Below are 24,124 nucleotides of genomic sequence, written 5' to 3' on the forward strand. Positions count from 1 at the left end.
AGTTGCTTCCTGGGCTCTGGCCGCATCACAGCAGTTCCCAGACTAGTCGCCCGACCAATCGGATGTATGTGACTATTGTAGAGGCGCATGTCACATGCATTACAGTGAAGTTACAGGCAAATGGCTGCCAAAGTGTGACCCCCATGGACAATCATTGGGTGTGAGCTTCAAGTTACATGACCACATACACGGTGGTTTATAAAGAAGCAACAAAACAGAGACTGGTGCGATGACTGGGCTCGTGTGTCACGGGGCGGCAGGTGCATGTCCTGGACAGCGTATAGCGTCTTTCCAATGGGGTTGGCAGTCACTGATGAAGCAGGGTCTCTATGCTTCCCGGTATAGGTCCCCGGGGCCGTGGGCTTCTGGACTTTGGGTGCGTTGTCACCCTGGCACTTTGCTGCTTTTCTAGTCTTCCGGATCAGCAGTGCGTGGCAGAGGCTGATGCTTTGTTACATCCAGTACCCGTTCTTCCCGTCATCTGCTGCAGTTTCTGCATCTGGGGTAGTGGTGAGCCCCCTGTGTGATAGATCCGAGGGGTCCTACTCTGTGCAGCTGCCTCCTCATATTATACATGGGCATGGTGTAATATAGCCGCTCCTGCCCACAAAAAGCTGATTCCTCCATGATGGTATTACCCAGCATGACCTGGGAGTAACCATTACCGCTCTGTATGTTTATGGTCTGCTGAAATTCCAGGGTTTCTGTCACTTATGGTTCTTCTGATGTCTAAACTCTTAATTCCACAAATTGGAAGACTTCTCGGTGAGTGGTTGCCTGGAAGAAGTAGGATGGGACAAGTCTTTTATATACGTGTGCGAACATTCGTCCACTCTGACCGGTAGGAGACAGCTCAAAAGTGCGGGCGGCGGGCCCCATGATTGGCCTGTCAGGGGCGGCGGGCCCCATGATTGGCCTGTCAGGGGCGGCGGGCCCCATGATTGGCCTGTCAGGGGCGGCGGGCCCCATGATTGGCCTGTCAGGGGCGGCGGGCCCCATGATTGGCCTGTCAGGGGCGGCGGGCCCCATGATTGGCCTGTCAGGGGCGGCGGGCCCCATGATTGGCCTGTCAGGGGCGGCGGGCCCCATGATTGGCCTGTCAGGGGCGGCGGGCCCCATGATTGGCCTGTCAGGGGCGGCATGTACTTGGAGCCTCAGATCTGTTTGCTCCCTCTTCTGTATCTGAATCTTGCATACAAATGCCGATGCCGGGCGTTCGGTGCCTGCAGGGCTTGCGGGGTGTGTTTCTTTGCTCAGTGACTGGTGTGTATTAGTAATGCAGGGTCTGATAAGTCTGACAACTGCGAGGTGCTGCAGCAGCCTTGGTAGTCACTATTGGGACTTTTCTATTAGGAATACCCCTGACCACAGGCTCAGGACCCCTCTATTGTGGTGGGGGGGGGGGGGGGGGGTGTCATTTTGTAGCCAGGTTCTTCTCCGTGGGGAAAAACAAAATACTCTTGTAGTTATACCTTATTTGATGGCTGACAAAAATAAAATGTTACAAAGTAAGCTTTGGAGCCTGCTGAGGTCTCTTCATCAGGCCTAGTATAACGCTGTGTGCCTGCAGAGTTCAGCTCCTTGCACCATTGATCTCCAGGTGGGATTCCTGATGAAATAATCTAGGCCAGGACCCTACAGCCCAGGGGAGAAACCCAGTGATTTGCTTCCTGGGACTCGTCCTCCGCGCTGACGTCTTCGTAGTTCGGGGAGAAGACGCTTCTACTATATTTGGCCATTGTTTGGAGAGAGGCGATATTTCCATCTGAGAGCCTGGAGGAATGAGGATTGTCAGCCGTCCTGCATGGCCACATATCTGCAGTGGTGTCTTACTTCGGCTGTTGGTGACTTTATGTTTAGGATCTGGGGAAAGGTGACTGCAGCCGCCAAACGTGGGACTTTCCTTCAGACCAGTGGATGACGCGTGGCCTATAGATGTGGCCGCGTCCTGGCTCTTATTGGAAGTTGAATGTAAATTGATCACGTATTAAGGGTCGGATCGTTTTTTGCCAGGCGGTGCTCGAGTCTCTACCCTCACTCAAGGCTCCTAAATTGTGTGACCATGGTGCTCCTGTAGTACTCGCAGTCTCCTGTAGTGGCCGCTGCTGTCGGAGCTGTGATCTATCCAGTTAACGATCAGGATCAGATTTCCTTTACTAGAACTGATCACTTTCCTATCCTAGGATTAGATTGTCTGCTCTTTTAAGCATGTTCTGTCTTGCTGATGGTACGGAGCTATGGAAAGTGTTACCGCTATAGAAGTGATTGGGGGAGGTTGTAGCACCCCCTATAGGTGTATATAATCATTCAGGCATTGCTACTTGAGCGATTTCCTGATCTGTTATTAGACGACTACATTGATAAATGGTTTCTGCCCGCTTCCCTGCAGCTCTGTCCTCTATCTGGGGTGTTAGTCGTGGCCTTGCTGTTCTGTTTTTAGCCTGGCGGAGCCTGGTTGCCCTTTGTGCGGATGATGGTGTCAATGTCATCAGATCTTCCTGGTATATTTAGCCCACAAGTGACCTATGTCTGTCTGTTGTTCCTGTGACGGCGGCTCAGGGGGGTCACGCTGGAAGTCGCCCACCCAGTGGAGTGTCAAACAGTGACTAATGAAGAGGCCGCCTCATCGAGTACTGGCCGGGGGCCACACAAAGCTGATCACCGGCCCCTTATCAAGTGTAATCACACAGTGCTAGGTGCATAAAGATGTCGGACCCTGAGTTGTCATAGTGACGTGTATAGGGTTACACATGCGTATATTGAGTGGTGTCAGGAGTTGTACGGGGTGTAAGAGTCAATGTCGCCGTAAGTTCCTGATTTTTGCCATTTTGAAAGCTGTGCAGCATAAAACATCTTGGTAATGGAAGAGTTAATTTCTCAAGGATGGAGGTCCTAGACATGACCTGTCTCGCTAATGGTGGGAAACCCCATTCAATGGTCCGTAGCTGTAATCCTTTATTGTGTGATGTCGGCCTAGTCCTGCAGTGACTGACCTGAATAAATGGCCAGCGAGACAGGCGCCCCCAGTGTATACTGTGCCCCCCATTGTGTCCTGCTGGGCCCCGTGTATGTTCAGCATTGGTGCAGGGCATCGATAGTATTGGGGGTTAGCAGGTCTGTGTCTGGGGACTCCTTCTCTGCGTCTCCTAATCCTGCTGTGAATGGAGCATTTCACTTAAGCTGATCCTTGAAGAACGAGCCGGGAATTCTCCCCGCCATGATTTATTTTTCTTTTCCTCTCCCCATTTGTTTGCTTTACGCTTGACAAGGATATTGGTTTTCAGCTTTCACAACCTCTGATACAGAGCTGTTTGTTTTCGAGCAATGGCACAAATTTAAAGGGGCTCGCAGACAAGGATCTTACTCAGCAGCGATGAGATCAGTGGCAGTGGCTTAATCTGGTAAACAGGTTCACGTGGCACCGCATGTCCTGGTACTGCGTGTTTATAGCGACGGTCAAGTAACTGAACCTACGGGATTAGCAGCTGCACAATGGAGACAAGGACCGGAGTGTAATTGGTTTATCAGCTTTAGTCAATCATGGATCCCATTAATGGGGGACGGCCAGCGCACATTGTACATTCAGAGCTAATCTGCAACAGCAATGGGGTTGCAGGTGTAATCCTAATTTACCCCTTCAAGACCAACGTCTTTAGTACTTAATAGAGCCCCTCTGGCTGTTATGGCCTGCCGCAGATGTGATGCATAGGCAAACACCGGCTTCTGGCAGCGTTCTTGAGGAATCTTAGCCCAGTCACTAGTATTCTTGGGCTTGCATTGTGTACCTGATTTCTTCACATTCCCCCCCCCCCCCCCCCCCCCCCCAAAAAAAAAAAAAAAAAAAAGTTGTCTGCCGCGCTTCGCCGTGGGCCCCCTTCAGCCGCCGCGTTTCGCCGTGGGCCTCGCCGATCCTGAATAGGTTTGATTTATCATTAGAGCTGAATCCCAGAACTTCTACGACTTTCTTTTCTGAGATTGGTCATTTTGGGTGCGACTGTTCTGGAAGTGACATCTTTGAGTCCGTTCGTTGAGACTTTCAGTGTGAGACTCCATGTCTGCAGACACCAAATCTCGCTGCAGGTGTTTTGCAGTCACTTGAGGGTTTTCGACCATCTGCCTCAGGAATCTGGTGGCAGCCGGTGACAGCTTCTTCTGTATGCAACGTCCATGTATTGGAGGCTCCTCTGACTTTGTACTTGTGGAATCTTGTGCTTCCAGCTTTTTCTCTGAGGACATTCAATATCTTCATTTCTTTGTATCCTTCTCCTTGCACCTGTACCTCCTGTATTACGGTACATTACTAATCCTTAGTTACCTCCTGTATTACACTCCAGAGCTGCACTCACTATTCTGCTGGTGCAGTCACTGTGTACATACATTACATTACCGATCCTGAGTTACATCCTGTATTATACTCCAGAGCTGCGCTCACTATTCTGCTGGTGCAGTCACTGTGTACATACATTACATTACTGATCCTGAGTTACCTCCTGTATTATACTCCAGAGCTGCGCTCACTATTCTGCTGGTGCAGTCACTGTGTACATACATTACATTACTGATCCTGAGTTACATCCTGTATTATACTCCAGAGGTGCACTCACTATTCTGCTGGTGCAGTCACTGTGTACATACATTACATTACTGATCCTGAGTTACATCCTGTATTATACTCCAGAGGTGCACTCACTATTCTACTGGTGCAGTCACTGTGTACATACATTACATTACTGATCCTGAGTTACATCCTGTATTATACTCCAGAGCTGCACTCACTATTCTGCTGGTGCAGTCACTGTGTACATACATTACTGATCCTGAGTTATATCCTGTATTATACCCCAGAGCTGCAGTCACTGTGTACATACATTACTGATCCTGAGTTACATCCTGTATTATACTCCAGAGCTGCACTCACTATTCTGCTGGTGGAGTCACTGTACATATACATTGCTGAGCTTTCATACTACAGGTGACAGATCGGGTAAAGATGACATTTTCTAGGATGCACACGAAGCTGTGATCATGGAATGAACAATGTGCTGGGAGATTTCAGCTCTGAAGCTTGCAGAATACAGTCCACATATAATGGTGCATTCAGCTACACTGTGCAGGGGGTGTCATGCGGCCTTTGCTATTTCTGTGGTATTTACTAGCCCTATATAAGCGTGTTACACGGGGTGCGGTGCACGTCTCTACAGAAGGTCGTTGTGTTTTACACCAGAGATGTGTTTCCGCCTCGGCTGATGTTGCCTCTATAAACTCTTTGCTCAGAGTCCCGGGCCCTGTTTTATGTTCTCCGTCACACCAGCTGTTTTGTAAGGACAGCGTGGGGCCCCGGTTGCTGAGTATTTTGCAGGGGGCCTCTGTGATGTGCGGTGCGTCACTGGTCCGTTTCTTTCCTCTTCCTCCCAGCGGTCACATGTGTTCCCGACAGAAGGATCCTCATTACTAATCGCAGAGTGGCACCGGCCCCTCCGGCTCTTGCCAGCCCGGTAAAGTTCCGCTGTCTGAGCCAGTGATTTTCCAGTGACATGTTACATCCATTAAAGCAGCCGGCTGGACAGTGCAACGGATCGGCTCATCACGGCTGAATGGCAATATTTAAAATGAGCTCACCAGGGGTCAATATTTGGATTTTTATTTTCACCTGTATGATGTGAATACGTAAAGGGGATGAGGGCAGCGAGAGGATTAGGGGGGGATGTTGTACCTAGTAGATTTCTGGAGCGACCACCTGCTCCGCTTGGGACCTGATGGATACGGCCGTGTTCACTTTGCACAATGTAAGGCTGACTTGGAATAAAATCCGTATCCGAGACCCTGATCTGCCGCCACTGAATACACTGTGATCTGTTTATCTGCCAACTATTCCACCCAGAAGACGCAATAAGGAGGGTACTGTAGTTATAACAGAGGGGGCGGCACAACTCCCTGGGATTGTATCAGTCCTTATTACCGTGGATCAGCCCCCGCCTGCCTATCCTGGGTGACGTGCCCCTGCCTGCGCTGTCCCACGCTGTGTCGCTTGCACCGCTCTCTGGCTGCAGGGAATGCGAGGTGTTGCTATGGATCGACTCTTATGAATAGCTCATTGTATTGCTGCACACACGCAGCCGATCTCGCCATCTAAGGGAATGAACCGGAGGACTCCCGGCTCAGCAATAAATTGTTTTTTAGTAGGAATTATCCCACTTATAGAAAACGTCCCACCACTCGGGGAATATTAGTCAGCACAAGTGATAAGTGCTGGAACGCGGCCCGATACGACGTCGTCTCTCCTGACCAGTCACCAGTGGTCAGATTGGAAACTTGCAGCACTTTTTGGTATTTTGTGACTGATAATTTGGGGACATCGTGGTGATGTGAGCAGAGCCTGAGCCGATAATGATCGCTTCTCCAGAATGGACTGACAGGGACAGAACAGGATGCAGAGAAGTCCACATTATCTCTGCGCTAAAGCAAAGTATAGAGCAAGCCGAGGTCCGGCGCGAACCTGCAATAGAGCAAGCCGAGGTCTGGCGCGAACCTGCAATAGAGCAAGCGGAGGGCCGGCACGAACCTGCAATAGAGCAAGCGGAGGGCCGGCGCGAACCTGCAATAGAGCAAACGGAGGGCCGGCGCGAACCTGCAATAGAGCAAACGGAGGGCCGGCGCGAACCTGCAATAGAGCAAACGGAGGGCCGGCGCGAACCTGCAATAGAGCAAACGGAGGGCCGGCGCGAACCTGCAATAGAGCAAGCGGAGGGCCGGCGCGAACCTGCAATAGAGCAAGCGGAGGGCCGGCGCGAACCTGCAATAGAGCAAGCGGAGGGCCGGCGCGAACCTGCAATAGAGCAAGCGGAGGGCCGGCGCGAACCTGCAATAGAGCAAGCGGAGGGCCGGCGCGAACCTGCAATAGAGCAAGCGGAGGGCCGGCGCGAACCTGCAATAGAGCAAGCGGAGGGCCGGCGCGAACCTGCAATAGAGCAAGCGGAGGGCCGGCGCGAACCTGCAATAGAGCAAGCGGAGGGCCGGCGCGAACCTGCAATAGAGCAAGCGGAGGGCCGGCGCGAACCTGCAATAGAGCAAGCGGAGGGCCGGCGCGAACCTGCAATAGAGCAAGCGGAGGGCCGGCGCGAACCTGCAATAGAGCAAGCGGAGGGCCGGCGCGAACCTGCAATAGAGCAAGCGGAGGGCCGGCGCGAACCTGCAATAGAGCAAGCGGAGGGCCGGCGCGAACCTGCAGACATCAGAGGGAGTATCTGTGTAAAAGACCCACGGGAGCTCTCGTAAAATCCAAGGCAGGAGGCGGCCATACATGGTCAGGAGCCGCCGCTCCGGAGAAGAAGCTTTCCACGTGGAAAGAGACTTTTCCTTCTGACTGCGCACTTAAAAATAGAAAATCTGCCGACGTCTGTGATTACGTTGTATGAGCTCTGCTTTGTGGGGGCTGGAGGGTGACGAGGGACAACTACCAGGCCCTGTCTGTAGTGCCCATGGCTGTGTTCACTTACCTTGCCCCATACAGGTGACCCCTACAGAAGACTAGCGCAGATTGGGAGTTGTTTCTGCTAGACACCACCTGGTCCCCACTTGAAAAATAACCTTAATCTCTCACTCTGGCGCCGTCCCATTGATGTTGGCTCCAGGTTTCCCGGGGCTCGCATGACATTGTGCCATGTGAACACTGTAGCCACTAATGTAACTGTGAAATGTCAGGGAAGTGGTGAAAGCGTGGCAGCAAAATAGCAGCTGGTGATTGTCAGCAGCGTTCTTGTGGCATAGTAGTGTCGCAGGAGTGGAGGATCTAATTTTTTTTTTTTTTAATTGTACAAAGGTCTGCTTCCTTTATGAAGGGGTTTGGGGAGGTAGTGGATGATAATGATGTGCTATAATACAGACTATTGCCCCCTCCTGTGAACTAACACAAAATAAATCCATGTGTGCAAGGATCTGTCGCTGAGCCGGATACCATTGTTGCCTGCAGATCATTGCTCCATATGAACGATGGTTCTTACTTGGTACGTTTATTTTCCTGGTGGTCTCTTATGTAAACGGGGGGCTTGTCTCCATTTGAAGGTCCTTTTTGTTACATGACATCTGCAGCTGTGACGCCTCCTATGGCTCTCAGGCTCCCAACAGCAATCTGTAAGGCTGTGTTCTCATGTTGCTTTTCTGCTGCAGGCTTTTTTTAATGCAGATTCAAAGCTACTTTATACTGTACCAGCAAAAGCTCTAAGATTTCAGTAATCTTATGCACACACTTTTATATATTTTTTTTCTTTTTTTCATGACTTTATTTGAAAACTGCATCATGTCCCCCCCCTTTAGGTGTTTTTACAGCAATTTTTTCACCCATAGAAAGGAACACTTTTTTGGAGGGAAAATGTATCTACAGTAATTTGTGTGTGTGTGTGTGAGGGAAGGCGCACACGATCCATAAACTCTGTAGGTTGGACGCTGTGTACTTGTGCAGCGTCCAGATGTTACAGCATAGTGGATGGGATTTCAAGAAATCCCATGCCCACTATGCATGCATGCATCGGCACCCGTGGAGACTGACATGTGGCACGTCTCTCCAGACTGCACCAGTTCTATATTGTGGAGACGCAAGTCTCCGCAAGAGAAATGTCCCCTTACAGTGTATTGGACAAGGTGAATCCGCATGGTTCAATGAGCACAGAAGACTCCCCTACGTTCAATAGCCAGCAGTGGACATGAGCTGCGTCCAAAGTGCTGCCAATTCCTGATCGTCTGTACAGACCCCAACACACTTATTTTTGTGTCTTGGCATTCCAACATTGATGTTAATAGTAGTACAGCTATTGATTAAATTAGTGAGAAGGTAAACAACGCTCGACCAATTCTACTCTCCCTGCAGTTTTTACATTTGCAAATGTGTATTTTTTTCATGAACTCCTATAATCTTCTCGCTGGGATTCCTACATGGGTGGATCCAGCTGTTTTGTTCAGAATAGTCAGGGTTTTTTTTTTTCCAGACATAGAAAAACTTTTATTCTAGTAAATAATTTGATCAAAATTTTTTTTTTTTTTTTTTCCCAATAACTTTTTTTAATGACCTGTAAAGAAAGCTGATTATGCGTTTTTTTGTGTTTTTTTTTTTTTTTTTTGCAAATTTTTTTTTTTTGTTTTGGTTGCAGGAAAAAAAAGTTGCATGAAAGCAACTTGTGTGAACATGGTCTAAATGCTATGTTCCCACCATGACTATTTGTTGAGGTTTTTTTTATTTTAAAACTTTTTTCCACAGCTTTTTTTTTTTTTTAATTATTTTTTGACATGTTTTTATGGTGTTGCTATAATTACCGCCCTTTACCCCCTGGGCTTTGCTAGGTGCTTGATCCACCTGTTTCTCTGCCGGTTTTCCAGCGAGTGGCTGTTGTTGCTTTATTAGGCTGGGGGTTTGTTGACCTTGGCGCGGCTCGTTTGCCCGTCTCGGTGTATCACATGGCAGTGCCGGTCTTTGCCAGCGCAGAGTTGTTTGTTTGTGACAATCGCATCCACTCCAGCTAGGAGAATTTGGACCCCACGTGATACATTGTAACAACCAGGGAAGAGACTTGTGCTGGAGAGACAGGGGCTTCAGATCTACCATAGCTCTTCAGCCTCATTGGCTTATCAATTCACACGCTAATTTTTCAGTAACAGAGGAAGGGTCTGGCCGTGTACAATTGCTGGACTTGTCTTGGAAAGAGATACGCGCACATGTAAGTAGTTTGGGGGTGAAATCCTGATGAGATTCCCTATAGACGCTGGCACTCGGAGATTGATTAGTGGGATAGGTTATGAAGATGAGATGAGTGGCAGTCTTATACCTGATGCCAGCGATCAACTGTGTATATACCCTTAACAGCTCCACATAGTGACCATTCCCTGGTACTGCAGCACAGCTCCTGTTCACATCAATAACAGCTGACGCAGTTCTTGCATTAATACAATAAACCCATCTGGTAGCTTCTTATTCCAATTTCCCCATCTAAGACAGATGCACACTTGGACCGCTCAGTGTCCAGCCGCTATAAAGCCCTGATCTGGAGGCAATCCGCCTTGCGGTCCCTTTAAGTGCGTTGTTTTCTGTGACTGCTTTTCTTTTCCTGGCAGCGCCTGCTGCTGTTGTCTCTTATTACGGGTGCAGTGATGCATGAGCCGCCATCTGTCTGTGCTCGGCACCTGTACGGGCGCACGCTCCTCTCCATGATGGGTGATTAACCCTGCGCCCACACATTAAAGGGTTAAGGCGCTCTGATCCAGGGGGCTGTTTTCTGAGTATTTAGGTCAGGGGAGCTGCTGTAGGAACATGGAGCTAAATATCTGTAGGAATAGAGGGGTCTCTGCAGATATTCATACTATAATGTGAACACGTAGCAGACGGGCACTGACGGGTCGCCCATTTGGCCTCCGATCTGGTAACTGAGTTGTATGGAGTTTAGTCTGTATGTCGGCTCTCCCGGGGTACGTGTCAGACGTATAACACAGCCATTTCAATGCATGTAATGGGGGCAGAAGTGCTCCGTCAAGGTCCCGGCGAGATGATGTAGATCTTCAGTCTCGCTGCGGGGGCTTCGTGTGACGTCCCTCTGTGCTCGGCTTCCTTCACATTACTGAGACTCTTCTGCTGGGCGGCTGCCAGGACTTTCCATTTATCTAAAAATAGTCTGACGGTGGTCCGTGCGGAGCCGAGATTTGGCTCCGGAATGACTGGGTGCTCGTCAGAGGCGTCCGCTCCGGCACATGATGACTTCTGCTTGTCCAGGTGTCCTCCATTGTCAGCCTCCAGTGTGAGAACAGGCGGAGGTTACTCTCCCAGAGATTATCAGGGCTCATTATTTATGGAGGTGCGGAATACAGTTACTATCATAGAATCTGGGGTGTAGGAGAGAACGTGGAAAAAGCGCTGACCCCCGAGTGACTGCAGCTGTGCCCCCAGACATAGGGAGACGGACCCCCGTGTTTAGAGGCTCATTGTGATGGATCATGACCCCTTATTCTGGGTTCCCTCCTCCATTTGCACTTGTACACCCGTCCTCGGAGGAGTATAGGACGCCGCTGGTGAACGACTTTTGAGTTTAGCCCTCACGCTGTTACCTCCTTCTTCCTGCAGTGCGAGGATGTCGCCCTGGAAAGATCGTGCAGATGACGGAGGCCGAGGTGCGGGGTCTTTGCATAAAATCCAGGGAAATCTTCCTCAGTCAGCCCATCCTGCTGGAGCTCGAGGCTCCTCTGAAGATTTGCGGTGAGTTTGCCTTTCTCGCGCTCCTGGCGGCCATGTTTGGCTCCATGTAATGTACAGAATATTTGTGGGTTATCATGGGAAAAAATACAGTTGTAAATTATTTTCTATCTTCCGGCTCGCACAGTGCAAAATTCAGGGCCGCGTTCTAGAAATTCTAGGCCCCATATAGTCAAGAATTTAAGGGTCCCACTACTCCTCTTGTTGCATCTGTCCCCCCATAGCTTTATTTCCCTCTAATTCTGCGGACGAGTGCTGGTCTGGGCACTATAGGGGTGAGAGGATACAGCTGACTGCTCTTCACCAATAAATTGCCGTTTCCTCTTGTACAACTGTATAAAGATGGGTAAGATGAACCGCTGCGATATTTAACCAGTGTACTGAAGCCGCTTTCCCGTCTTCTCCTCCCGCAGGTGACATCCACGGGCAGTACACAGACCTACTCCGGTTGTTTGAATATGGAGGCTTCCCCCCAGAAGCCAATTACCTCTTTCTGGGGGATTATGTGGACAGAGGGAAGCAGTCGCTGGAAACCATCTGCCTGCTGCTGGCGTATAAAATCAAATACCCCGAGAACTTCTTCCTGCTCAGAGGAAACCACGAGTGCGCCAGCATCAACCGCATCTACGGCTTCTACGACGAGTGTAAGTCTCCAGCTGTCCCCGGCCGCCCGCTCCACTAACCTCACTGTGACCTAGAAAGGTCCGTTAGTCACAGGCCGTCCACGGAGCAAGCTGACAATGGGCGCTTTCTGCAAGATTGTGTGCAGCCTGGATGAACGACATCCGACAGTCGTCCTTACTAAATCATTAAGTGCAGGACAGCTAGAACTCACCTGCTGCATGTCCATGCCGGGCCTAGTGGGGGGCAGCAGAAATCCTCCGTGTGGTAGGAAAGGCCTGGCCATCTTGGCATCGCCTTCTGCTGACAGATGTTTGTTTTCATTTTTTTTTTCTGACGTTCTCCCTATACTGATTGCTTTCTACTCCAACCACATCCAGAGCTGCATTCTGAATTCTGCTGGATTTTGCTTGGCTTCATTAAATGCAGCTTAATAATCCTGCAGAATGGTGAATGCTGCTCCTGAAAGATCTTTGCTTCTAGGTAAGAATTGCAAAGTTGCTAACATAGGTAGGATTGAGGTCCCCCTGTATGTGGTCCTTCTCTCGGACCATGTTTCTGTATTGTGGCATCCGATAAAACACTACCCAAATTTTTTTTTTTCTATTGGGAAAAAACTTAATGTAGACACTCGGGTGCATTGTGGGCTCATGGACTGTCTGGTAACATTAATCCACTATATAACAGTGCATGGACCACCCTGGCAAAAAAAAGTTGAAAGGTTTAAGACTCTGAAGGCTCTTTGCTGAGTGCGAGACGTCCAAGTCTTTATATGATCTGAGATTTTACCGCATTAATGAGTCTGCTGATTCCTCCGCTTTCCCTCTCCGTGCTCGTGACCCACTTTAACAAGAAAAACGACCTAACTCCCTCCTCTGTGCTTTCTTTAGGCAAACGGAGGTTTAACATAAAGCTGTGGAAGACCTTCACCGACTGCTTCAATTGCCTGCCGATTGCCGCCATCGTGGACGAGAAGATCTTCTGCTGCCACGGAGGTGAGGACAGAGATATCAGCAATGTCCATCTGGAGACTGCGCAGGCAGGAGCTGTGTGCCCCCTGGGGGGCTCAGATTAGATGTATTCCTGGACAGACGGTGAGGGCAGGTGATGTGGCAGGCAGCCGCGCTCTCCAGAGGTTTAGTTACACAACTTGTAATGAAAGGGTTTCCATTATTACCCCAGAGGGCACGTGTGTGGCCCCCGGGGGTGACACCATGTATGCAACATGACGCTGCTACTCTCGTATCCCGTGCACCTCACTGTGACCGGAAATGGCCCATAGTGATTAACCCTCATCCCCTGAATGTCCCAAAATAACTAGAGGCTTACCTTCATCACCACTTCACCCTCTGGGCACTAGTTGTGTAGGCAGAGGTATAAATGGGTGTCTGATACAGAGCCCAGTCTAGGGTTGAGCGAAACGGGTCGTTCATTTTCAAAAGTCGCCGACTTTTGGCTAAGTCGGCGTCTCATGAAACCCGATCCGACCCCTGTGCTTGTCGGCCATGCGGTACGCGACTTTCGCGCCAAAGTCGCGTTTCAATGACGCGAAAAGCGCCATTTCTCAGCCAATGAAGGTGAACGCAGAGTGTGGGCAGCGTGATGACATAGGTCCTGGTCCCCACCATCTTAGAGAAGGGCATTGCAGTGATTGGCTTGCTGTCTGCGGCGTCACAGGGGCTATAAAGGGGCGTTCCCGCCGACCGCCATCTTACTGCTGCTGATCTGAGCTTAGGGAGAGGTTGCTGCCGCTTCGTCAGAAGCAGGGATAGCGTTAGGCAGGGTCCACTAACCACCAAACCGCTTGTGCTGTAGCGATTTCCACTGTCCAACACCACCTTCGGTGTGCAGGAACAGTGGAAGCTACATTTTTTTTTTTTTTTCTCTCAGCGCTGTAGCTCATTGGGCTGCCCTAGAAGGCTCCGTGATAGCTGTATTGCTGTGTGTACGCCACTGTGGAAACCAACTGCTTTTTTCAAAGCACATATCCTCTTGTTCCTTCCTTTCTGCACAGCTATCTTTTTTGTTTGTCCACACTTTTTATTTAATTTGTGCATCAGTCCACTCCTATTGCTGCCTGCCATACCTGGCTGAGATTACTGCAGGGAGATAGTAATTGTAGGACAGTCCCTGTTTTTTTTTTTTTTTGTGGGAGATTAAGATTTGCATTTCTGCTAGAGTGCCATCCGTGTGTGTGCCATCCCTGTGTGTACCATCTCTCACTCAGTGGGCCATAGAAAGCCTATTTATTTTTTTGCTTGATTTGGGTTCTAAAATCTACCTGAAAAAAAAACACTACATCAATCAGTGGGAGATTAATATTGTCCTCAGGGCTTGTGTGCCACTCCTGATCCTGACTCCTGTGCAAGCCATCTCTCACTCAGTGGGCCATAGAAAGCCTATTTAGTTTTTTGCTTGATTTGGGTTCTAAAATCTAACTGAAAAAAAAAAATCACTACATCCATCAGTGGGAGATTAATACTGTCCTCAGGGCTTGTGTGCCACTCCTGATCCTGACTCCTGTGAGCGCCATCTCTCACTCAGTGGGCCATAGAAAGCCTATTTATTTTTTTGCTTGATTTGGGTTCTAAAATCTACCTGAAAAAAAAACACTACATCAATCAGTGGGAGATTAATATTGTCCTCAGGGCTTGTGTGCCACTCCTGATCCTGACTCCTGTGCACGCCATCTCTCACTCAGTGGGCCATAGAAAGCCTATTTAGTTTTTTGCTTGATTTGGGTTCTAAAATCTAACTGAAAAAAAAAAATCACTACATCCATCAGTGGGAGATTAATACTGTCCTCAGGGCTTGTGTGCCACTCCTGATCCTGACTCCTGTGCGCGCCATCTCTCACTCAGTGGGCACTGGGCCATAGAAAGCTTTTTTTTTTTTTTATTATTATTTGGTTTCTAAATTGTCCCTGAAAAAAACAATTTATCTTATTTGGTTTCTAAAGTCTCCCTGAGGGGGGAAAAAAAAAAGGTGGGAGATTAATATTGACATTTGTGCTTGAGTGACAGTCCTGCGTGTGTTGCATCTCTGTGATTTGGTGCCACAGAAAACAGAGTGTGTAACATTGTGCCTGATTTTCCTTGTGGTCTCACCAACCTGTTAAGGGATATTGAAATCATACTGAAGTTATAGCTTACCGTGTAAGTTGTTTGACAGCAACAAATAAAGTTACTTTGGTTAAGTTTTTAAAACAATGAGGAAGTCTGGTGCAAGAGGTCGTGGCCGTGGGCGTTCATTGTCAGCTGGTAATGATGGTAGTGGTAGTGGAGCATCAGGTGGTCGTGGGGATAAAAATATTCCACGTAAGTCTGGAGCTGTGGAGCCTGTTTCGTCGTCTGGCTACACAAGGCCTCGAACGCTCTCTTTTCTGGGAGTAGGAAAACCGCTTTTAAAGGCGGAGCAGCAACAGCAAGTTTTGGCTTACATTGCAGACTCAGCCTCTAGCTCTTTTGCCTCCTCTTCTGAAACTGGTAAATGTAAAAGCAGCGCGTCGCTTGTGGATGTCCACGGTCAGGGACAAGTCGCTTCCTTGTCCTCTTCAGCAAAAACTACAACAAGAGAGAAGGATGCAGCAGGCGACACAACGGGTTACTCCATGTAGCTCTTTACACATACCGTCCCTGGCTTAGAAAGTGAAACACTTAACAGGCCATGCCCATTACAAGTAGATTCTGACATGGAGTGCACTGATGCACAGCCACAGCCAGAGTACTATGCTGCTCCTTTGACTCAGACCACCACATTGCCCTCTCAGGGTACAGATCCACAATCAGACCCTGATGAGACTATGTTGCCCCGCCACGAACGCTATACCACCGACTGACACAGACGAAGTTGCACATGAGCTCGAAGAGGAGTTAATAGATGACCCAGTTATTGACCCCGATTGGCAGCCATTGGGGGAACAGGGTGCAGGCGGCAGTAGTTCAGAGGTGGAGGAGGGGCCGCAGCAGGCATCAACATCGCAACAGGTTCCATCTGCCGGGCCCGTATCTGGCCCAAAACGCGTGTCAAAGCCAAAACCTGTTGGAGGACAGCGTGGCCATCCGGTTAAAGCTCAGTCTGCAATACCTGAAAAGGGATCCGATGCTAGGAAGAGTGCAGTCTGGCATTTTTTTAAACAACATCCAATTGATCAGCGCAAAGTCATCTGTCAAAAATGTTCAACTAGCTTAAGCAGAGGTCAGAATCTGAAATGTCTCAATACTAGTTGCATGCATAGACACTTAACCACCATGCATTTTCAAGCCTGGACTAACTACCAAACGTCCCTTAAGGTTGTAGCACCCTCGGCCAATGAAGCTAGTCAGCAACGCAACATCCCTTCCGTCACTGTAAGGCCACCATTTTCCGCACCACCGGCAGTATCTGTGCAGGTTTCTTTGCCAGCCAAAAGCACTCGGGGTCAGGGAATCACCAGTTTTGTAGGAGGAAATATTGCATCTAGGTCACCGGCGGAAACAATACCATCTCCAACCGTCTCGCAGTCTGCCATGTCCACCGGCACACCCGCAAGTTCCACGATCTCCATCTCTCCAGTTCAGCTCACACTACATGAGACTCTGGTTAGAAAAAGGAAGTACTTATCCTCGCATCCGCGTACACAGGGTTTTAACGCCCACATAGCTAGACTAATATCGTTAGAGATGATGCCCTACCGGTTAGTTGAAAGCGAAGCTTTCAAAGCCCTGATGGAGTACGCTGAACCACGATACGAGCTACCCAGTCGACACTTTTTTTCCAGAAAAGCCATCCCAGCCCTGCACCAGCATGTTAAACAGCGCATCGTCCATGCACTCAGGCAATCTGTGAGTACAAAGGTGCACCTGACTACAGATGCATGGACCAGTAGGCATGGCCAGGGACGTTGTGTCCATCACGGCACACTGGGTGAATGTGGTGGATGCAGGGTCCTCAGGGGACATCAATTTCGGGACAGTTGTGCCTAGCCCACGGTCTAGGAAACAGTTGGCTGTAGGCGTTCGCACCACCTCCTCCTCCTCCTCCTCGTCCTCCTGCAGAAGCTACAGCTCTTCCACAGAACGCAGTCTGCCAACCACTCCATCGGCAGATGACACTGTTGCACACCAGTTGTCCCATTATGGGCCAGCTACTGCCAAGCGTCAGCAGGCTGTATTGGCTATGAAGTGTTTGGGCGACAACAGACACACCGCGGAAGTTCTGTCCGAGTTCTTGCAACAAGAAACGCAGTCGTGGCTGGGCACAGTAGATCTTGAGGCAGGCAAGGTAGTGAGTGATAACGGAAGGAATTTCATGGCTGCCATCTCCCTTTCCCAACTGAAACACATTCCTTGCCTGGCTCACACCTTAAACCTGGTGGTGCAGTGCTTATTGAAAACTTATCCTGGGTTCTCCGACCTGCTCCTCAAAGTGTGTGGACTTTGCTCACATATCCGACGTTCGCCTGTACACGCCAGCCGTATGCAGACCTATCAGCGGTCTTTGAACCTTCCCCAGCATCGCCTAATCATAGACGTTGCAACAAGGTGGAACTCAACACTGCACATGCTTCAGAGACTGTACCAACAGAGGCGGGCTGTTATGTTTTTGTGGGAGGATACACATACACGGGCAGGCAGTAGGATGGCAGACATGGAGTTGTCTGGTGTGCAGTGGTCGAAGATACAAGACATGTGTCAAGTCCTTCAGTGTTTTGAGGAATGCACACGGCTGGTTAGTGCAGACAACGCCGTAATAAGCATGAGCATCCCCCTAATGTGTCTGCTGATGCAAAGTTTGACGCACATAAAGGAGCAGGCGTCTGCACCAGAGGAAGAGGAAAGCCTTGATGACAGTCAGCCATTGTCTGGTCAGGGCAGTGTACAGGACGAGGTAGCGGGCGAAGAGGAGGTGGAGGACGAGGAGGATGATGGGGATGAGTATATTTTTAATGCGGAAGCTTTCCCGGGGGCACTGGAAATTGGTTGCGTGGCAAGGCCGGGTTCTGGTTTTTTGAGGGACACAAGTGACGTAGATTTGCCTGAAACTGCCCCTCAACCAATCACAACCGGAGATTTGACAACTGGAACTTTGGCCCACATGGCGGATTATGCCTTACGTATCCTAAAAAGGGACACACGCATAACGAAAATGATGAACGATGACGATTACTGGTTGGCCTGCCTCCTTGATCCACGCTATAAAGGCAAATTGCAAAATATTGTGCCACATGAGAACTTGGAACTAATATTAGCAACCAAACAATCAACTCTTGTTGACCGTTTGCTTCAGGCATTCCCAGCACACAGCGCACGTGATCGTTCTCACACGAGCTCCAGGGGGCAGCAGACTAGGAGTGTTAGGGGTGCACACATCAGAAGTGGCGTTGGACAGAGGGGTTTTCTGACCAGGTTGTGGAGTGATTTTGCTATGACCGCAGACAGGACAGGTACTGCTGCATCAATTGAAAGTGACAGGAGACAACATTTGTCCAGTATGGTTACTAACTATTTTTCATCCCTTATCGATGTTCTCCCTCAACCGTCATTCCCATTTGATTACTGGGCCTCCAAATTAGACACCTGGCCAGAATTGGCAGAATATGCATTGCAGGAGCTTGCTTGCCCGGCAGCAAGTGTCCTATCAGAAAGAGTATTCAGTGCTGCAGGTTCAATATTAACCGAAAAAAGGACTCGTCTGGCTACCCAAAATGTTGACGATCTAACATTCATTAAAATGAACCACAACTGGATTTCAAAATCTTTTGCCCCACCTTGCCCGGCCGACACCTAGCTTTCCTATGAAAAGCTCTTGCCTGTGGACTACTGTGAATTACTTTTCTAATGTCTAATTTTCTGCAGCTGATTGTCCGGCATATGACATGTTTACACCTCCCTAAATGGCCAAACTCCCCACACGGGGCCGTGGTATCGCGACTTGGCGCAAGCACCCGTGAGACTGCTGTTTGTCTGAAGAGGTGGGTGTGCTCGCTTTTGGTCGACGGCATTGGTACTGGGTCCCTCATAGTACAATAAAGTGTCTCTGGCGGTGGTGGTGCGCACCCAACGTCAGACACACTGTTGTAACATGAGGGGCCCTGGGCCTGTACCGCCGGCCACAAGAGAGTTCACCCACCCCCAGGTCAAACATTGCTCTACCACTTCCACAGTTATCTCTCACACTTCCACCAATGTTTAGTCTATGCGCTGACATCCTTCCATACCTGCCACTGACAATACCATTGTGTTGACATGTATGATGGTACATAACATAGTCAGGGGCAGTGTCCTCTATTTACCACAGTAAATACTTTGCGTAAAATTAGTAGGTCTGAAACAACGCAGAGGATCCCACCCCTGAACCTAATGATTGCACCCTTTAGTGTCTTTGTTTTAATGCGAGACATTCACATTTATTTGTTGTTTTTTGACTACTAACTGGCAGACACTCATTACAATCGGCCTCCGTTGACCACACCACTGCTGCCCGTGTACCCCTGGAACCTATTTTACAGTGCCTACAGCCAGCCCATTTTATTATGTTAGGCCTTCGAAGCCTGTCTGCGGTCCCTCCTTCCACTAGGCCTCCATTGACCAGACCACTGCTGCCCGTGTACCCTTGGATCTAATTATAAAGTGCCTACAGCCAGCCCATTTTATCATGTTAGGCCTCCGAAGCCTGTCTGCGGTCCCTCCTTCCACTAGGCCTCCACTGACCAGATCACTGCTGCCCGTGTACCCCTGGAACCAATTATCAAGTTTATAAGCGTGTCCCGAGGAACACTCCGGTATAAAACATCAGAAAATATAAAAATAAGTATTTTGCTTATAATAAAGAAAATACTGGAGAGATATCAAATGCATACATTTTAACATTAAAAACAAAAACACATACAACCAAAAACTGGTACAGTACCAAAATTGGCCACCAGCTACAAAAACTTTCTCCTGCAAGTAGTTAACTGAAAGGTTTTTTTCCATTGAAAACACAGATATGGCATCCACCGAGTGTTGTCCTGTCGCGTCTTCTTTATATTATTGCAAAGAAGCTGCAACTGAATAAAGCTGTGCTTCAACCTTCTGGCTTTCGGCCTATAGTATCAGATATTAAACTGCATTTGGCCTTCAACTTTGGTTACGGCCTACTAACGGTGTCTGCCCCTCCCTGGTGTTGTCCTCAACTGAATACAGCTGAGCTTCAACCTTCTGGCTCTCATTAAGTGTTTTTTAAAAAACAAAATGGTGGTTAGGGCCTACTAACGGTGTCTGCCCCTCCCTGGTGTTGCCCTCAACTGAATACAGCTGAGCTTCAACCTTCTGGCTCTCATTAAGTGCTGTGTTTTTAAAAAATGGTGGTTAGGGCCTACTAACGGTGTCTGCACCTCCGTGGTGTTGTCCTCAACTGAATACAGCTGAGCTTCAACCTTCTTGCTCTCATTAAGTGCTGTGTTTTTAAAAAATGGTGGTTAGGGCCTACTAACGGTGTCTGCCCCTCCCTGGTGTTGTCCTCCACTGAATACAGCTGAGCTTCAACCTTCTGGCTCTCATTAAGTGTTTTTTAAAAAACAAAATGGTGGTTAGGGCCTACTAACGGTGTCTGCCCCTCCCTGGTGTTGCCCTCAACTGAATACAGCTGAGCTTCAACCTTCTTGCTCTCATTAAGTGCTGTGTTTTTAAAAATTGGTGGTTAGGGCCTACTAACGGTGTCTGCCCCTGCCTGGTGTTGTCCTCAACTGAACAAAGCTGAGTTTCCACCTTCTGGCTTTTTTTTTTTTTTTTTTTTTTTAAATTGCTGGATGGGGCCTAATAGCTCTGTTTGCTCCTCCCTGGTGTTTGTCCTCAACTAAAAAAAGCTGAGCTTCAACCTTATGGCTTTCGGCCTATAGTATCAGATATTAAACTGCATTTGGCCTATTAGTGTGTTTGGGCCCTTGAAACAGTGTCTGCTGCTCTTGGGTTTGCTACTCCACTCAACAAAGCAATGCCGCCTGTTTAGTCCTGTTACCAATTTTGAACTGCATTTAGCCTACTTTATTCTTTGGCCCTATATCTGTTTCCTCATCATCCTGCCCATTGCCCAGCCACTGCTAGATGAGTCTGCTGGTACATTGACCTAGACCACTACATTCCCCTTGCACTCTACACAGCCAGAATCTGACCCTGCTGAAAGTCAGGTTCCCCTTCCCGCATGTTATACCACCTTACACAGGGACAAAGAGGAAGGTGCAGATGAAAGTACAGGTTCCTTCATCAGGTGGGGGGGGCATACTCGTTGGTGACGTCACTGGCACAGGGCCCCTCAGAGTACGCAAAAGTGTCGCTGCTGGTGGGAGGCGCCCCCGCCGTGCAAACACACCGCTGTACTTTGAGGGGCCCTGTGCCAGTGCCAATGCCAACGAGTGGGCCCCCCTGCTTGCTTAGGATCACAGCACTTGCAAACTTGACATACTTACCTCTCCCTGCTCCACCGCCGTGACGTATTCCGCGTTTCCTGTGCCCACTAAAACCTTGAACCAGCCCTACCCCCCACAACTTTTGCCAAATCACCCCCAATTTCCAGTGCCTAACTATTATTATAAAGTTAATTTAGATTGACAAGCTTCAGAAAACAAGAATGGATGTTTTTGGCATTAAAATGGGCACTGTAGGTGTTTTCCTGGCCTCCACTCACTGCCGGCTATGCTTCCCCATTGACTTGCATTGGGTTTCGTGTTTCGGTCGATCCCCGACTTTTAGCGATAATCGGCCGACTTCACTCGACTCGACTCTGGACTAAGTCGGGTTTCACAAAACCCGACTCGATCTTAAAAAAATGAAAGTCGCTCAACCCTAGCCCAGTCCATACAGCAAGCTCGCACATCCGGCCAATGGGTTTAAGATCACTGCTCGATTTCAGCGCATTGCTCACATTAAGGCTACTTTCACACTCGCAATGCGTCATTTTGGAGAAAAAACCGCATCCTGCAAAGTTGCCCGCAGGATGAATTTTTTTTCTCCATACACTTGCATTAGCGACGGATTACCACACGGATTACCGTGTTTTGGCGTACCGTCGGCACAAAAAACGTTCCATGTAACGTGTTTTTGTGCATCGCGTCTGCCATTTTCGACCACGCATGTGCGGCCGAAGCTCCGCCCCCTCCTCCCCAGACATTACAATGGGGCAGCGGATGCGTTGAAAAACTGCATCCTCTGCCCCCGTTGTGCATTTATTTCACAACGTACGTTGGGCCCCTGGGGAGGGGGTAGATGCCGCATTTTTTGGGGCTATGATACATCTGGCAGTGATTTATTTTTTTTTCCTTATTTTTTTTTTTTTTTTTTTTTTTTAATAAAGTGTCTTGGATGTGACTTGCACTGAGATGTTTTCTTTCTTCCAGGTCTCTCTCCAGATCTACAGTCTATGGAACAGATCCGCAGAATCATGAGACCCACAGATGTCCCTGACACAGGTAAGGTCTGACATGGGAAGCGCAGCTCCCGGCAGGTCCCTGAATGCTGTTCGACCATCAGGGGACAAATATTATCTTAATGCTGCGTAAAAAACAAAAATACAACCTTGCTAAAAAAAATAAAAATAAGGAGGTGATGTAGCGCCGACTAGTCTGATGTGTGCCAGAGAATGCGAGGGGAAAAGCTCAATGCTGGGGTGTGGAGACGTGGGCTCGGGGTAAGGTTTGGGCCCTGTAGGTTTGATCTACTGCTTCTACTTACAGACCTGACAAATGTCCCTGTCCTGGCTGGTCTGCCAGGGTGGAGGTTCACGGTCCTCATCTGGGACTTTTTTTTTTTTTTTCCCCCTTCACGTTTCTCTGGACTGATTCTGCCTTCTGTTGACTTGGATTGCACCCATTCAGTCCCTTCTGTTATTTGCTCGCCCATCATCCAGGATTGACTGATATCTGTTAATATGGATGGCGGCCTCTAGCTTTGTGGGAATCATTACATGGGGTCCTCACAGCTGTGGATGGCGCCTGGCACCATTTTATTGTAGCCCATTGCTATGTGTTGGACTATTTCTCTGTTACCAGTAATTACTATGATCTGAGTAGAGCTGTTGTCATTGCCGCACTCAGATCGTGGTAATTATCGGGGAGTGTTCAACAGGTCTGGGCACCGGCGTAGCCGAAGTGACTTAATCCAGCGGAGAATCCACATCACTAGATGAAATCATTGCTGAAGTGTCTTCCTCGGCGGGATCACCCACCTGAAAGGCATCATGTACACAAACCCTTACAAGTGCACGTCTCAATAAATCCAGGGGTGTTGCATGTCAGGGTGCTGGTTACGGGGGGCTATAGCGGAGGGTTACTGCCTCATATACGTCATTGTGCTGGTTATGGGGGGCTATAGGGAGGGTTAGTGCCTCCCGTACGTCATTGTGCTGGTTACGGGGGACTATAGGGGAGGGTTAGTGCCTCCCGTACGTCATTGTGCAGGTTACGGGGGACTATAGGGGAGGGTTAGTGCCTCCCGTACGTCATTGTGCTGGTTACGGGGGGCTATAGGGAGGGTTAGTGCCTCCTGTACGTCATTGTGCTGGTTACGGGGGACTATAGGGGAGGGTTAGTGCCTCCCGTACGTCATTGTGCAGGTTACGGGGGACTATAGGGGAGGGTTAGTGCCTCCCGTACGTCATTGTGCAGGTTACGGGGGGGCTATAGGGGAGGGTTGGCGCCTCCTGTACGTCAGTGTGCTGGTTACAGGGGCTATAGGGGAGGGTTAGTGCCTCCTGTATGTTATCTGTGTAGTTTATCAGCATCCTCCTCCCCGTATGTGAATTCCTCTGGTTCCTGTCTACATGTCGCTGCTGGTCGGGCTCCTGTTACGGTGTGTGGACGCTTCTGTATACCTGGAATTCGGGGACAGCTTGTTATTCATCTTCTTACTCCCCCCGGTGATTTATTTTTGGGTGGAATTACATGAACAAGATTTTGTCTCAGAAATTTTGTGACCGTTCCATTTAATTTTTCTTTTATGAAGTGCTCAGAAATCCAGGTGCTCCCCCACAGCGCCCCCATCCAGGTGACTGTCAGTTTTCTGAAGCAAGATCTTGTGTGTGTTCTCACTTCTTGTTTTTCGCTATCTCGGCAGTGGGTGGACGGCAGGGATCATCAATCAGTGCTGACCCTGGGACCTAATTAAGAACAAGATGGGGGGCCGGTTCACCCCTCTTTCTATAGAAATGAATGCTCGGGTGAAGCTTTGTCATTTGTATAAAGAGAAGTTTTGCAACTCTTAACTTAATTTCTCACTATTTAAAGATCACCGTTACCTGTCAGTGAATGGACACATTGCT

At 49.1% G+C, this 24,124-nt stretch overlaps 1 protein-coding gene across 1 annotated transcript in view; it reads left to right on the forward strand.

Moving 5' to 3' along the window:
- PPP1CB (protein phosphatase 1 catalytic subunit beta) overlaps positions 1-24,124 on the forward strand; it is a 33,040-nt gene that overhangs the window by 4,007 nt on the left and 4,909 nt on the right. Inside the window, exons 2-5 of the mRNA XM_077282095.1 lie at positions 11,102-11,233; positions 11,644-11,874; positions 12,742-12,846; positions 22,206-22,277. Coding sequence (XP_077138210.1) covers positions 11,102-11,233; positions 11,644-11,874; positions 12,742-12,846; positions 22,206-22,277 — 540 coding nt within the window. The remainder of the gene's footprint in view (positions 1-11,101; positions 11,234-11,643; positions 11,875-12,741; positions 12,847-22,205; positions 22,278-24,124) is intronic.

This window comes from Ranitomeya variabilis, chromosome 2, assembly GCF_051348905.1.
Source record: "Ranitomeya variabilis isolate aRanVar5 chromosome 2, aRanVar5.hap1, whole genome shotgun sequence".
NCBI classification, from domain to species: domain Eukaryota; kingdom Metazoa; phylum Chordata; class Amphibia; order Anura; family Dendrobatidae; genus Ranitomeya; species Ranitomeya variabilis.